This window comes from Microcaecilia unicolor, chromosome 1 (genome assembly GCF_901765095.1).
Source record: "Microcaecilia unicolor chromosome 1, aMicUni1.1, whole genome shotgun sequence".
In the NCBI taxonomy this organism is placed as follows: domain Eukaryota; kingdom Metazoa; phylum Chordata; class Amphibia; order Gymnophiona; family Siphonopidae; genus Microcaecilia; species Microcaecilia unicolor.
Genome location: NC_044031.1, coordinates 141029373 through 141046153, shown reverse-complemented (window position 1 = coordinate 141046153; position 16781 = coordinate 141029373). Strand labels below are relative to the sequence as shown.

Genomic DNA, 16781 nt, shown 5'->3' with positions numbered 1-16781 from the left:
TACTTCTGTATTTCTGGTGGCCTTATAGACGGTTTACAAAATGTTCTGCATTCCGCAAGACTTTTGTAAAATATTCTGCACACTGTGAATACCCAGACTTTGACATCCCTTTTTTACCTAGATGAGCTATGCAAAATCAGGCTTTAAAGGTTCACGTTATAAAGGACGAGAAATAAAAGCACTGCAAAAATCCTTTGCAAACTATGTTCATCAAGCCCTTTCAAGGACCATGTCCCTTTAACACACCCTCCCAGATTTCTGATCCTGGCTATGTGCCCAGACCCTCTGGATTCAAGTCTGACTTCAAAACATGAAAAGCAGATGACATTTGTACCAGAAGGAAAAAACTTTATTTGCAGTAAGATAAAGAGAAGGTGCTTTTCTTTAGGAAAATACAAGTATTTTGTGGAAGAATTTTTCATCTCTTTGCTAATAAAATTATACAATGCACATTCATGCAGTTTAAGCCCGTCATCAGGTAAGAAGAACTCTTAAATATTGTTTTCACATTTAAATAAAAATTTGATCAGTGTAGGTCTAGTAGGAAATTCTATTATTTGTATTAGTATGCAAAATATTTGCTGTTACTGTTGTTAATTATCCTTCTTTAAGTTTTTGAGTGGAATGATTTTGTTTGGTAGATTTTATTTGCTATTTTTCTTAAAGACTTAATCCAAAGGCTGTTTTTGATATAGGTTCAGCACTCCTGAAATTTTATTTAGAATGTGTGCACATCAGATTTGCGTGTTACATTTTATCATAGGGACTGAATAAGGTACAGACTAAGGGACCAACGCAGGAAAGTATGCTAGGCTTAGCGCAAAGGTAAGCTTAGGTTTTGCACACAATTTTTTGTCTGCTCTATGTAGAAAGGAGTTTGCAGGAGCTAAGTATGCACAGATCATTAAGCAGATATTAGAACACAGCACATTTAAATCCATGCTAATGAAACTATCTACTGCTGCTCTGCGCAGACGCAGAGAAGTGTGCAGAAGACAGGAGGGCTGATCGCAATGCTGGGGCTTCAACCCAAGGTCTGGGAGGCATGAAAGGTTAGCATGTTTTTCTGCAGTAGTGGTAGTGAGGGTTTTATGCCTGTTTCTTCCCGCTACTTCTGTGAGGATAAGGACCCTCATTTTTTTTCTGCCCTCCATGAAGAGCATGGAAAAAGAAAAGAAAAGACAGAGCTGAGGGAAGGTGTGCTGACAAGAATTGGAGTGTTGACAAATGGATACTGGCACTTGCTGGATTGCATGCGCATATCTGGGAATATGCCCTCTAATTCTATACAAGTCACCAAAACTTGTGCGTGAAAGTTGGGTGCCCATCCAATTTGAGCACACCATTTAATTAGGTAACGAGCCAATTAGTGCCAATACTTGGCTTTTTAACAAGCAATTATTGGAACTTATTGGAATCAATTAAGATATTCGCCCGTAAATTTAGTGGTGTGAGCTACACCTAAATTTTACATGTGTCCCAAAAAAGGGGGCACAGAAATGGGAGGGTCATGGGTAGTTTGGGGTAGATCATGTTGGGTTCTGCGCACAATTATAGAATAATTGATTACGCACGTAAATTTAGGTGGGTGCATTTCATCATATTTTTGTTGGTGAAAATGGACACGCCTAACTTTCATTCACCCCATAGTGGAATGCTATTCTGTGTATAAATATTGGTATTTCGTGCATAGATGAGCGTTGCAGCATATGTGTGGATGCATGAACACGCAATTCAACAAGTAGCAATATGATGTTTTTGTACGCAAGACATAGTTTCCTCTAGCGCACGCAGACCCGTGTGTGCATGTGTCCAGTGTGCTTTCTCATGTCTGCGCCCATTGTTCTGTGCTCAGCCTATTTGAATGCTATTGCTTACAACATTGTGGAGTAAATTTTTTGTGTTACACTTGCGTTAGGAAACTGTGCGCTAAACTTTAGCATCAGCCCCCCGAGGAAGTATTTTTGCTGCTCTCTTGACAGATGCAGGCACAGCTGGGAATTATTTCACTAACGTGTAGCTTTTAAAATTTTTCTAGCCCTTTTATAAGCTTAATATTTCTAGGGCAGTGCTTCCTAAGTCCGGTCCTGGAGTACTCCTTGCTAGTCAGGTTTTCAGGATATCCACAATGAATATTCATTGTGGATATCCTGAAAACCCGACTGGCAAGGCGTACTCCAGGACTGGACTTGGGAAACACTGTTCTAGGGAATGTGATGAACCAAATTTGTGAGAATTTCCATAGCTACAGAAGTGCAAACTGATGCTCAACATGTCCTGTAACATTTTTGTAATATGAGCAAACCAAGGAGCCCTTTTATAAAGCAGCAGTAAGCTCTAATGCATGCTTATTGCACGCTAAATAAGCACTACTGCAGGACGCGTTCAAGCATCCTGTGGTAGTTCTGGGATCGGCACATATCAATCCCGCACTAAAAAATATTAAATATTTTTTTAGCATGAAGGCGTGTTTGGAGGCAGAGAGTAGATATGCCCTGCGCTAATCAGGTAGCGGGGTAAATTGCCATGTGATAGCCGATTATCATGGGGTTAGCGCAGCAGCCCTTACCGCCTAGTAAATAGGTGGAGATAAGGGCTTACGTGCTAATGGCCATGCACTAATTGGGAAATTAATGCATGACTATTAAGGGGAAAATAGAAATTGCGGCCATTTTACTGCCATGCTAAACCTGGCCTCGGCGTGTGGCAAACCTATGTGCTACAAATTACGCAGGCCACTTTTTAGCTCAGCTTAGTACAAGGTCCCCCAAATGTTTGTCAGTGCTGAACAGCACTGAAGAAGAAGATAGCCAACAGTTTTTTGTAGTACATTTTTAAAATTATTGTAAGCATAAATGGTCTATTTTGAACTAAGATATTGACTGAATGGAGCAATAGCACCATAAAAAATATAGTTACCAGTAGCAAAAATGTAGACGCCATCCCCAAGTGTACTTTTTAACCAGAATATATTGTATGAAGATTAAGGTCCCTGTTTACTAAGGTGTGCTACCATTTTTAGTGCTTAGTAAACGGCCCTTAATTTTATAATTTATGGTCTGAATGCTTATTTTGGCATGCAGTGTTTGTATGTGTACAACTCATTTTATTTCTCCAATACTAAAATATGTTTTTTTCTCTCATGGAAAGGTGGCGTCAGAGGGCTAGCTTTGGATCACGTTCAGTATGTGGAAAATACATTCTGCTTTTTGCTTCTTCTCTTTTTTGACTGTGGTTGCAAATCATGTAGTCTATGGACAAACCAGAAGGAAAGGAACAAGGCCAAATCCTGCAGCAAAACAAGATCTGCAGGGTAAGATCTGCTTTTGCCTGTAAAAAGTTAATATCACCAGCTACAGAAACATTTTCCCCCCAATTCTATAACAGGGTGCCCACATTTACACATCATTTGGACACATAAATATACAGAATATGACATTTTTGGGGGGAAGTATATACTTATGCACATAGGCCCCAGAACAGGGGGAGCCACAGGTTCCATGGCACTCCCAAAAGTTTTCTACCTTTCCTTTCTTCCCATCCCCATGAGGCTTTACTTCTCTTACCTTGCATCTGCACATACTCAAAGCAGGCCAGCTGGCTTCCATCCGCTCTGAAACAGGAAGTTTGGACGGGGCAGGAGCCGGCAGGCTTTAAGCATCTGAAGACCCTGCATTGGGCCAGTCATGCAATGTCTCCAACGTGGCTTATAGAGTTGCCATCCCAGGGCAGCATGGTAAGAGAATAAATACCTCACAGACACACAGCAAGGAAGAAGAGAAATGCTGAAGATGGGGGGAGGGGAGGTTTGAATGATGGACACCACAGGCAGAGGGGGGAGAAGAGAAAGAGAGAGATGCTAAAGACCATGGGAGGTTGAGAGGGAGGAAAGGAGAGAGATGCTGGAGACCATTTGGGGGGTAGAATTTGGACATCACAGATGGGGGAGGGAGAAGTGAAGGAACAGATGCTGAAGAGGGAGGAAAGGAGAGAGATGTTGAAGAGAGGAGGAGAGTAGAGAGATGCTGGAGACTATGGGGCGTAGAGGGGGAAGGAAGGAGAGTGATGCTGGATACCATGGGGGGTTGAGAGGGAGGGAAGGAGAGAGATGCTGGAGATCATGGAGTGGGTGGAATACTGGACACCATAGACAGGGGAATAGAAGAGAAGGAAAGAGATGCTGTAGAACATGTGGGTAGATATGTTGTAGAAAGGGGGGAGTTGAGAGAGAGGGAAGGAGAGAGATGCTGGAGGCCCTGGGGGGGGGGGGGTGGAATACTGGACACTACAGGTAGGGGATGGGAGAAGGGAAGGAGAGATGCTGAAGGGGAAAGGAAGGAGAGAGGTGCTGCAGACTATGGGGGAGGGAGGGAGATGCTGTAGAACACGAGGGGTTGAAAGACAGAGAGAAGGAGAGAGATGCTGGATAAAATAGGGGAAGGACGTAGGGAAGGAGAGAAATGCTTGATTGCTTGGCACCATGGGGTGGGGATTGAGAGGGACAGAGAGATGCAGAGATATGTTGGATGCCATAGGAGGGGACTAAGTGGTATGGAAGGGTTGGGGGCAGAGCTCAGGCACCCCAAACAAAAAGCGCTTCGCTGCCTCTGCTTATGCACATAAGTGCCTCTAAGTGGCACAGTGCATAAAGGGAAGGGGGGCATTCAGAAGGGTGAAGCAAGGGAAGGGCCAGGGCAAAGCTGTCATGTATGCATTCAGCTTATAGAATACAGTAAATTACACAAATTCATGCCATATTTGAACACATCCAGGTCTCTGGCAGGTGTCACTGTGGGTACCTAAATGTTAGGTATGTCAATGGTTGGTTATGCTAGCATTCTATAACAGATGCCATTATAAAATACATAGTAACATCTAGTGACATAGTAAATGACGGCAGATAAAGACCTGTATGGTCCATCCAGTCTGCCCAACAAGATAAACTCATTTTACATAGACTCTCAGCGCACAGCATCTAGGCGCCTAAAGGAGGCTCCTGGTTATAGAATTGCTCCCTTTCTGTCTCCAGTTAGCACAGAAATGAATATCTCAAAGCAATAATGCATGAAGCAAAGCACCAAATACCTATCTTGATACTATTGTAGACCAAACACTTTCAACATTTCTGTTGATATTTTACTTTTGCTACAATTTAAAAATAAAGAGGTAAATTAAATGATATTGAAAATGATAATTAGGACTTCTATGTAAATTTGGGCATTTATTTTCCAGCTAATTTGGTTTTGATTTGAGGTTTGTGGCACAAGTACTATTGCTGGGTATCTTTTCTAGTTGTCAGCACAAAAAAAGCCAAAAAATAAAAATAAACCATGGGGAAAACAAGACAGGTGAGAGAATATTGGAGAACATGGCCTTTTTTCAGGTGTTTAGCCATGTGAGGCATTGAGTGCCATAGGGGCAGGCATCCCTGGAAACACTACCTCACAGAGGTTGCAGTTCAGCTACTTCAAGACAGGTGGCGATAAACCTGCCAGGTCAGAGGCTGAACTGCAGAGCCAAGGTAGTATAAAGGGGTTAGGATGCTTAGGGGGTCTTTTACTAAAGCTTAGCTTGAGTTATGCACAGCAGGACCCATAGGAATAAAATGGGCCTTGCTGCAGATAACTCGAACTAAGCTTTAGTAAAAGACCCCCTTGGTCATGAGGGTGGGCTTGGCAGTGAGCAAGAGGTAAAACCCCTCTAGCAGGACAGAACAGGGAGGAGAGAAGCTGCCACAGCTTGTATATAAGCTACCTGAACCTGAAATAAGGTAGGCTAAGCTTGACTTTAAAACTTCATAAGGATCCTGTTCTTGAGGTCTGGCTGGAGGCAGACCTGTGTGGTAAAACCTGGCAAGTAGATGTGTATGTACTGTAGGCTTAAAGCTGAGAATCAAGCCTGTCTGAAGTTGCCTCTGAAGTAAAGAGACTATATTCTTTATAACAGGCTTCAGTAGTTGTTTATTAAAGGAGTTTTGTTTCACTTCCCCCTTTGTCTGGCTGTACTTTTATGAAGGCCTCCTGCCCCAAAAGGGGTACTCCAGGACTTGACTTGGGAAACACTGATCTAGGGAATGTGATGAACCAAATATCTGAGAATTTCCATAGCTACAGAAGTGCAAACTGATGATCAACATGTCCTGTAAAATTTTTGTAATATGAGCAAACCAAGTAGCCCTTTTATAAAGTGGCGGTAAGCAGTAATGCATGCTTATCGCATGCTAAAAAGGCACTACTGTAGGATGCACTCAGTCATCCTGTGGTAATTCTGGCATTGGAGTGGAGGAGTGGCCTAGTGGTTAGAGCACTGCTCTTGCAATCCAGCAGTGGACAGTTCAAATCCCACTGCTGCTCCTTGTGATCTTGGGCAAGTCACTTAACCCTCCATTGCCTCAGGTACAGACTTAGATTGTGAGCCCTCCTGCGACAGAGAAATATCCAGAGTACCTGAATATAACTCATCTTGAGCTACTACTGAAAAAAGGTGTGAGCAAAATCTAAATTAATAATAATATCAATCTCACACATTTAGGGGCCCTTTTACTTAGGTGTGCTAAAAGGTGGCCAGCGCTATCTCCATTGCGGGGCTTTCCCACATGTTGAGGCCATTTTCCTATTTTGTCTCTTAATGGCCATGTGATAATTTCTCCATCAGCATGTGGCCATTAAGTGTGTGAGGCTTTACTGACACCTATTTTAGTAAGGGCTCTTACGCTAACCACATACTAATCGGTTAGTGTGTAGTGATGTAGCTGTGCTAACTGATTAGCACTGGGCATGCCTAGTCTCCACTCCCCAGATCCGGCCCCCTCCCCCAGTGCTAAAAAATATTTTTTGAGCGCATGAGTAGCGCACCCTAAACACAAAACAACTGCAGGACTGCTGAGCATGCCCCACAGTAGCGCCTTTTACCTTGCGGTAAGCATGCATTAGTGCTTACCACAGCTTAGTAAAAGGACCCCTTAAATACATAGCATTGCATGCACTATATTAGTAAGAGATTCTAACTTAAGTGTATGTCAGAAAATAGAAAACATTTGCTGTGTTAGCCCACCAAAAATGCAAGTTGCTGAAAATAACAGCTGCAAACTTGTTGTACTTAATTTACAGGGGGGAGGGGGGATTTGCAAAACAGTTTGGGAATATAGCATTCCCCCCTAACAACTTTCAACTTTAATTCGAGTCTGTAGTCCAAAATATTTGTATCTTAACAGATGCATTAGCCTAACAGAAGCATAGGGCCTGATATTCAAAATGATGTAAAGGGCATGAAACGGTGGCCAGCTGACCTTCCGCCAATATTTAGCTGCCTGTAACAGGGCAGTGCTATTGGCTTTGATCTCCCTGGCACAATCTGGGCAGTGCTTGGGCAGTGTGACAGATCTGGAAGTTATGAAGGCAGCAATGATATTCAGTGCCAGTGCTTGCATAGCTAACTGGACAATCAGGACCACTTAAATAGCAGTCCTAACTTTGCCTAGTTAGCTATGTGGGTATAGCAGTAAATATCAGCCCTACCTGCATAACTTCCAGGCACTGCAGTGACCTGGAATTCAATATTGGTGCCTGGATATGGCCTGGCACTGAACATCCGGTCTAATCTAGCTGGTGTGGTTAGTTAGCATTAAAAAAAAATGCTTACCACTGCTGGCTGAATATTGACCCGATATTTTTTAGTTATTCTATTTTACTGGTTGTCTTTTAATGCCTAGTGAAAATAAGAAGCTCTAACAAAGTAGATGACAGCAGAAAAAGACCTGTACGGTTCATCCAGTCTGCCCAACAAGATAAATTCATAGCATAAGATATAATGAAACAGTTTCCATTTGTCTTCCATTTAAATGATACTGGGCCTCACTTATAGAAAGATAATGGTGCACAATCTGTTTAATGAAATGGACATAATAGTCTTGCTTGAAACTCAAGGTGGGCACATTATTTAGTTGGGTAGCTGGACACCAGACCCTAGTAGACTATGAGCTGATCTCTTGAACAAGGGCCTCTTGTTGGTGTGGGTGTCCCTTTAATACTGCTGTAGCAGGAGAGTGATGTCAGGAAACGATGAGCACAGGGACATTTTGACATCACTGACTTGTGCAACTGCAGCATGACTTGGATACTCACTAGCTGTAGACTCCTCTTTTCAAGGTAAGTTCGATCACAATCTGCTGGATTTTGAAACATAGCTGGACAATGTTGCCTTCAGTTAGGCGCAGTTAAGGTTGTCTATTCTGGCCTCTGCTAGTAGAAATAGACTTTTGTTATATTTGCCAAAAGATATACTTTACACTTACAGCTCATTGCTATAAGGGAATGTGGATTGCTACAGTATCTTTTAGAGGCCTTTGCACTGGGGATATTCAGTAGTTTAAGATGAATCATTTGATAAGTACCTTTGGCTAAATGCCATTGTGAAGAAGATATGTCAGCTCGGATCTATAGAAAGTCGTATTTATCATTTGAGAAATTAGGTCTTTCGTGCTCTGATTTCAGGTGCACATAAAATTACCAGTGGTGTATTTCTCTGTTTTGTTACAGATTCCACCTGCCTTATTGATGTTGTCTTTATTTTGGACAGCTCTGAGAGTGCTAAAAATGTTCTGTTTGGGAAGCAGAAAGATTTTGTTATTCATTTCAGTGAAAAAGCCTTACAGTTGAAGGTGGAAAAATCTCGCAAGTACAACATTAAGCTGGCTGTTATGCAGTTCAGTAGCTCAGTCAGGACTGACCTCTCTTTCAAAGACTGGACAGGGCTGGAGAACTTCAAACAAGTAGTCCGATCAATGAGCTACATTGGGCAAGGCACATATACCTACTATGCCATTTCCAATGCCACTCACCTGTTCAAAACTGAAGGACGTGCAAAGAGTGTGAAAGTGGCTTTGCTGATGACAGATGGCATTGACCATCCAAAGAGCCCTGATGTACAAGGTGTGTCTGAAGCGTTCAGAGCTCTTGGGATATCATTCATTACCATTGGACTTTCCCAAAGTGCAAATCAAATGGCCAATGCAGCGAAACTCCGTCTAATATCTGGCGATCCACCCAGTGAACCCATTCTGATTTTGAATGAGCCTAATCTCCTAGACAGAATGATTAATAAGCTGGTAAGTAAAGAGTTTTTCATAGATGTATTTGGATGCTGGATCTAGAACTTTATTTACAGTATAAACGTAACGTTCTATTATTATTTGTTTAAACATTTAATTGATACACAGAGTACCCATCACAAGAGTTCGGAACAGGCAAACCTTTCTCACAGGAGGAGAAATGCAAACAGTGCAAATTCAAAAGCAGGGGATAATTAAGGAAAAGATGTAATTTGCCGGTTTGCATACAGTGACTACGTGTTATATTTTGTTTTGTATTTTTTTCAGGGGGGGGGCTTGGCATGCGTGGGGAATGGGCATTTCAGCATTATCTAACTAGGGTATTCATATTAGCATGCGCTAATTGGATAACACGTACTTAACACAGGAACATTTAGCACCTCCCACATTCATTTTTTGCAAGTACCGTGAGCTAATGGAAAAATTAGAGTGGGACCTGCAAAAAAAAAATCCTTAAAATGCAGGTGCTTTAAATGTACTCTTAGAACATAGGAACGTCTCACATTAAAATGTGCTAAGTCCATATTTTAGTGTGTTTTAGTAAAAGGGCCCCTTAGTTAACTGGCTAGATGCTTATGAAAATTGTGCTCTCTGAGGTTAGTTTAATATGGGGCAGATAAACACATAAGTTATATCTAATTTATAAAGGGATCATATGCATAAAAGTGCTCTTATAAAATGTTGCTCCCACACAGTTGCATCTGCTCTGAAGTATGCACAACCTTCATATTTTATTTTATGTTTCTGCACATATTTTATAAAATATAGACCTAAGTGCAAACTTTGTCTGAACCCCACCCTTGGGACATTTTCTGCTCAAGTATATGTGTATTACATTCCACACAACGTAGTAACATTCTAGACGATGGTAGATAAAGACCTGTATGGTCTATCCAGTCTGCCCAATAAGATAAACTCATTATATATGGTATGAAGTGATACATCATATGTATACCTGATCTTGATTTATCCTTGCCATTTTTAGGGCACAGACTGTAGAACTCTGCCTGGCACAGGCTCCATTTCAAAATTTCTGACGTTGTTGTCAAAGCCCCTGAATAGCTCCTCTCCAGCCCATCCAAATCTATTCAGCCTCGATCAGGGCATAGACCGAAGAAGTCTGCCCAGCACTGGCTTTCCTACCTAATCTCCACTAAGCTTCTTTGGATCCGATCCTTCTGAACAGGATTCCTTTGTGTTTGTCGTACGCATTTTTTGAATTTTGCTACCGTTTTCATCTCTTCTACCTCCCGTGGGAGGACTATCTACCACTCTCTCAGTGAAAAAACACTTCCTGATATTATTTCATTAACATTTCGTCATCTGTCTGTTCATTCTGTCCTGGAGGACGGTAGTACAGCTCTAGAAGAATATTCCTTTTCTTCACACATGGAATTTCTATCCATAAGGATTCCGTGCTACTGTCTGTTTCATGTAGAATTTTAATTTTGTTTGACTCAAGTCCCTCTTTAACATAGCGCAAATCCCCTCCCCTTTGATCCCTTCTTTCATTGCGATATAATTTGTACCCTAACACTGTCCCATTTGCCGTCCTTCCATCAAGTCTCTGAGATGCCTATAATCTGTACCTCATCATTTAGTACTATATACCAGTGAGGTGCAATGGAAGGAATGTTTGTTAGCGCAGACCTGATGAGGTGCAATGGAAGGGACATTGTGCTGAATGGCGGCTGAGGGGAGATATGATAGAGGTAAAAACCGAACTCTCTATACTTGACTGCTTCATTTACTTGTCACAAGTGAACTTTAACGCAATACCACTTTAATTCTCATACCAGAAATGAATTCTATGTACTTGACTGCTTAATTTACTCTGTCACTATGAACTTTAATGCAATACACTTTGTGTTTCTCATCCCGGAAATGGCGATCACCATTACGGAATAATGTAAGCCACATTGAGCCTGCAAATAGGTGGGAAAATGTGGGATACAAATGCAACAAACAAAAATTCCTGAGTCTGTCCTCTTTCAACCTCAGTTCATGCCCTCTGGTTCTATCACCCACCCGTCTCTGGAAAAGGTTTATTTGTGGATTAATACCTTTCAAATATTTGAGCGTCTGTATCATATCACCCCTGTTTCTCCTTTCCTCCAGGGTATACATGTTTAGGTCAAACACTCCAGGAATTTTTATTAATGCCTATCTCTGCACATAACATGCTGTTTTACCAGCAGAAGTGGCTTACAAATAAATATTGATAAAGCACCCCTGATGGAAACAAACAAAAAAGTGCTTAATGGATAAATAGTGGAAAAATGTCATTTCCCCTAATACTCTTTCATCCCTCCCTCAACTGTCTTATCTTGAATCTTCCATCAGTTCTTGTGCCTTTTTTCTTCTGATAACTCATAAGTGACACATGGAGGGAATTCACAAAACATCCAAAATCTGAATAGGAAAGAAGATCATTTTCGAAAAAGAAAAACGTCTATCTTTTTTTTTTTTCCGAAAATGCTGTTTTGAACAAGGTTTTGTGCTTTGGACATTTTGTTATATGGTCTATTTTCGAAAAAAATAAAGAATAAGTGGAGTGGAGGAGTGGCCAAGTGGTTAGAGTGGTGGACTTTGGTCCTAGGGAACTGGGTTTGATTCCCACTGCAGGCTCAGGCAGCTCCTTGTGACTCTGGGCAAGTCACTTAACCCTCCATTTCCCCAGGTACAAATAAGTACCTAAGTCGCATTGAGCATGCCATGAGTGGGAAAGCGCGGGGTACAAATAAAAAAAAATGTAGAAAATCAAGCTATTGGGATGTAGGAGCAGCCAGCATTTTTAGCAGATTGGTCCCCCAGACATCCTAGGAGAGCAATGGGCACCCCTAGGGGGCACATCTCACCTTTGCTGCTTTATCTTGCCCCACTTATCTGAAAAAAATGTCAGCTAAAACATGATTCATGTTTTGCACCAAGCTGTTTCAAGGAACCCACTTTCAACCTGCTAGGTCCATCCAGTCGACTATAACTAACTTTTTGCCATGCATAGTTATAGTCAGCAGGATGGACCTAGCAGGTTGAACGGAGGTTCCTTGAAACAGCTTGGTGAGGAACATGAATCATGTTGGATTAGTGTCCCTCTGAGCCGACATTTTTTCAGATAAGTGGTTTAAACATACTTTCTGTTTTAAGAGAATATTTGAAGACTGAGAGAACTTTAAAAAAATATTGGGAAGGAGCCGACGAAGAAGTTGATGGGTGAAGCTTGACAAAAAGTCTATTGTTTGTCAAGTACCACCACTGAGGTTCCTATAAATAATTATCTTAAGATGAATTTAATATTGCAAACTATATTGTGGTGTTTATGGAATATATTTTATCTTTGACCATAATACACGTTTTGCCAGTTTGTGATTTTTCCATGAATATGGGAGCTGAACACATAATATCTACAAGTATGCCTAAGAGTTTTGTATAGAGCTGGGTAAAATAGACACAGAAGCACAGTATGGTAATTATGTTTTATTTTTGTTTTCACAGGCTACCATTGCCAATGAGCGGGTGAGTTTTATATATGTTTTGTCAACCCTATAGTGTTATATATTGGAAAGGTCTACTTTTAACATTGTTACATAAAAGCAGTCTCATTTGCTTAGTTGTGGATGAACAGTTTATGTAGGTTATTGTTACACCTCAACACTATCATAATAAAAACAACAAAGCAGTATGTTTGGAACATACCTTGTTGGCTCTTGAGAGAATGCACGGGACTACAGGGTTTGTCCTGAAATGTATCTGAAAGGTAAATTCAATCAGTTTGAAGGTAGGAGCTTACTTTCACTGTATGTATAACTTATTTCAATGTAGCTGAAGAAAGTTCATTTTATAGTTCAAATTCAGTGCCTTGACTCATTGGGTAACAAGGGTAAGTGAGGAATGTGCTGTTAGCATATAGATATCAAATTCTGATAAATCTATTTGCCATGGGGGCAGTTTTCAGTCAGGGACCTAAATTGGCATCGTTACAAACCAACTAAGGATGAATGCCAAAATTTAAGGTTGTAAAAAGTGAATGGGGTCAGGTTAGGGGAAGTAAATTAGGTATCCAATTTACCAGCTGATGGATTATGACTGATTAGAAATCTGTGTTGGATTTTTTAAACTTTTTTCTTTTTGCTTTATTGCTAATTATTTTTATTTCTGAAGTAAGAAATTCTGTGTTAAAAGGAAGATGCATAAAGAATAGTAATAAACTGGAAGTAAAAATGCATTATAAGGAATATAAAATTAGCTTTGAAGAAAACATTACTTTCATTTTAACTTCAGAGACCTTCCTGGCCCAGGTTCCCCTCAAAGGGAGACCATCAGACCCGAAAGCACTCAAAAACATTTGGTCCATCAATACTTGCCTGGACTCAGGGAAGCTTTGGTTCTCTTTTGTCACCTGCTTTCTTAGAAAATGCCATCTTAGGTTCACCTGAGGTCAAGGTAGACAAACAGAAGAAGGATATGGTCTCCACGATGAGAGAAAGTGGACAGGAAGCAAGGAAAAACCAGATAATAGAGGTACTGTATGTCATAACAACCAGTCTTTATTAAAACATATAGAGGCCGATATTCAGACCATGGGAGTTAGCCTGGCTAACTCCCATGGTTGACGGTAATGCAGGATATTCAATGTTGGGTCACTTCTGGTGACTGGCATTGAATATCTGGTTTATTTTTGGTTGGTTTGATTATGTTATACTTGCGGCCAAAAATGCCCTCCAAACCCACACTTAAAATCAGTGGATAGCGCATTATATTGTGCGCTATAATTGGCTATCTGCTATACACTAACCAGCAATATTCAGCAGAAGACAGACGATTATCTCCCACTGAATATCACCAGATAGCCAGCTAAGTGCCATTTAATCGGCCAGGTGCCATTCCTGGCCGGTTAAATGATTTTGAGTATCGGGGGATACTCAATGGCGATAATAGTCTATAAATACTGCATAAAGTCGATCCATGGCACAGAGGACATGACACAGAGGGGTTTCAGCACTAGGCCTGCATCAGGAGTCAACAGTACCAAATCACAGTTATAATTCTGTGCAAAGAAAGCATTGTAGGATGAGCTTCAGATAAACCTCAAGATAATAACACAACTGTGATTTGTTACTGTTGATTCCTGACTCAGGCCTAGTGCTGAAACGTAGCTATGTCGAGTCCTCTGTGCCACAGATTGACTTCATGCAGTGTTATAGACTGTTTTAGTCATTGATTATATGTTTTAATAAAGACTGGTTGTTCTGACATACAGAGGCACCTTTTCAAACACTTAGACTTACAAAGTTCCAAAGGTTAGAATGGACTTTGTAAGTCTAAATGCTTTGAAAATACGCCTTCACGTTAACTTCGTAAGTCTAAGTGCTTTGAAAATATGCCTCACAGTCTCTCAGTCATCTGTTTTTTTCTCCATCTGAGGTCAATGACATCGGCTGAACCTGTATCATTTTTTAAAAATTCAGTGTGTTAGAAGGGAACTACAGATCCCAGAAGCAGAGGCTCTTTGGTACGCCTCTGCCTAAAGTAACTGACAGTATTAGAATAGGAAGGTGGCAATGGGTTGTGTTAAATGGTGTTCACTCTAAGGATAAGGGGGTTACCATTTTTATGCCATGGGGATCAGTCCTTTGTCCAGTTATTTTTAACATATTGTGAGTGATAATTGCAGAAGGGTTGTCAAGTAAGGTTTGTATTATTGTAGATACCAAAAACTATAATAGGGTAGACACTGTAGAAGGGATGGATGATATAAGGAGAGATCTAATGAAACTTGATGAATGGATTAGAATTAGGCAGCTAAGATTTAATGCCAAAAAATGCAGGGTCATGCATATCTGGGCTGCAATTTCCTAAGAGAGCAGTACAGTATAGGGGTTGAAGTACTTCTGTGCACAGAAGAAGAATGGGACTTGGGAGTGATTGCACTTGATGATCTTCAGGTGGCCAAACAGGTAGAATAGGTGACAGCAGAAACCAGAAGGGTGCATGGGTGCATAGGGACAGGAATGGCCAGCAGGAAAAAAGAGTTACTAGTGCCTCTGTATAAGTCTCTGGTGAGACCTCATTTAGGGCTAGGATTACTAAGCGGCGCTAAGGGTGCGTTAGTGTTTTTAATGTGCATACGTGGTGTACGCACGTTAAATGCTAACACGCCTATAGAAATGTATAGGCGCGTTAGCGTTTAACGCGCCTTAAATTTACAGGTGCGTTAAAAATGCTAAGGCACCTTAGTAAACATACCCCTTAGGGTATATAAAGAGGATGGTGTCAGTCAAGAGGGCGGTTACTAAAGTGGCCTGTGGGCATTGTCATAAAGCATATGGGGCAGACAAAGATCTCGATATATATACTTTGGAAGAAAGGCAGGAGAGGGAATTAAATGAAGCTCTGGAACAAGGGGGCATAGGATGAAGGCGAAAGGGAATAGACCAGTAATCTGGAAATATTTCCTTACAGAAAGGGTAGTAGATGCATGGAATGGCTTCCCTCCTATGTTCCTATGTTGTTGCTTTAGAACTAATTCCATATGGCATTCATTAATATGCATTTCCATGCTAATTGTTCTAAGATTAGTGCAATAGTTGACTTCTGGTTTAGCACCAATTTTTTTTGTGTTACAGTTCTTGCTACATTGTAAGGAATTAGAACGTACAAAAAAAATCAGTGCTAAACCTGCAGGTAGTGTACTCAAAGGCATTGAGAAGCACAGTTTATTACATCAGCTTAGTAGGTTCCTAATAAACAGCTGACTTAAATATAAGTACCTCAGTTTCAGGAGCTTAAAATTGGGAAAAATTTTCAAAGCAAAACTTAGGCACTTGGGTCAGGCACTGAACATTCTTTGAATTTTGGCCTTTGTTTACATTTCAATGAACTTTCACCCTACTGTCAGCGGAAAGATGTAAAAAGTAATTTATAGGGTTTGACAGTGGGCAGTGGGACAGCAATACTTTACTATATTGAGGGAAAAGGAAAGAGAAATACAGGCTGTTAATTAATAGACAGAAGCACACTCTGGAGGATGGTGGTAGTTTCTAGATGGCTGTGGAGCATCACTTGTATATATATGCATCTATTACTAGTTGTAGGGCTCTATCAGGGTTTAGCAGTGGTTCCCAAACTCTACACAAAGTTAAAAAATAAATCCCGTAAAAGACAGTGGTGTCCTCAGCTTGCACAGGCTGAGTTACAGTATCAGCTGATCCTGCTGTTGTCCTCACTTTCAACCGAGTCTGTGCAGGCTGAGTTATAGCATCCTGTTGGCTTGCGTGGGCTTGGTAGAAGGTGGGGATTGCTGCAGGGCTATAAGTCCAATGTAAAAGCCAACAGAATTTGTGATTCAGCCTGCACAGACCCAGCAAAGGGTAGGCCTAGAGCAGAGACAATGACCAGCAGAGCAGGAAGGATGCCAAGCCACCCTGCTTCCCTGTCAGCCTGCACAGGTGCCAAGATTGATGTAAGGGCTGGGGAGGAATAAGAGAGAAGCGGGAAAAAGGAGACTACAGTGCAGAAAGGAGTGAATGGGGCATGCAAGACTGTCCCCACCCCATCTGTCCTTCACGTTCAATCACATCTCATCCTCCTCCCACACACATTCCACATTGATTTACACACACAGTAGGGAATGAAGGGGAGCAGGGGTAGAGATTTGCTTTTTTCTCCATCT

General features: G+C 41.2%; 1 protein-coding gene across 2 annotated transcripts in view; it reads left to right on the top strand.

The window, feature by feature from the left end:
* The first annotated feature begins 348 nt into the window (after nucleotides 1–348).
* The window catches only part of COL28A1 (collagen type XXVIII alpha 1 chain), a 378659-nt gene continuing 362226 nt past the window's right edge, over nucleotides 349–16781 (top strand). For both annotated transcript variants that reach the window (XM_030200920.1, XM_030200909.1), the window contains exons 1-4: nucleotides 349–478; nucleotides 3151–3313; nucleotides 8538–9106; nucleotides 12605–12625. In XM_030200920.1, coding sequence (XP_030056780.1) covers nucleotides 3187–3313; nucleotides 8538–9106; nucleotides 12605–12625 — 717 coding nt within the window. In that variant the 5' untranslated portion in view covers nucleotides 349–478; nucleotides 3151–3186. The remainder of the gene's footprint in view (nucleotides 479–3150; nucleotides 3314–8537; nucleotides 9107–12604; nucleotides 12626–16781) is intronic.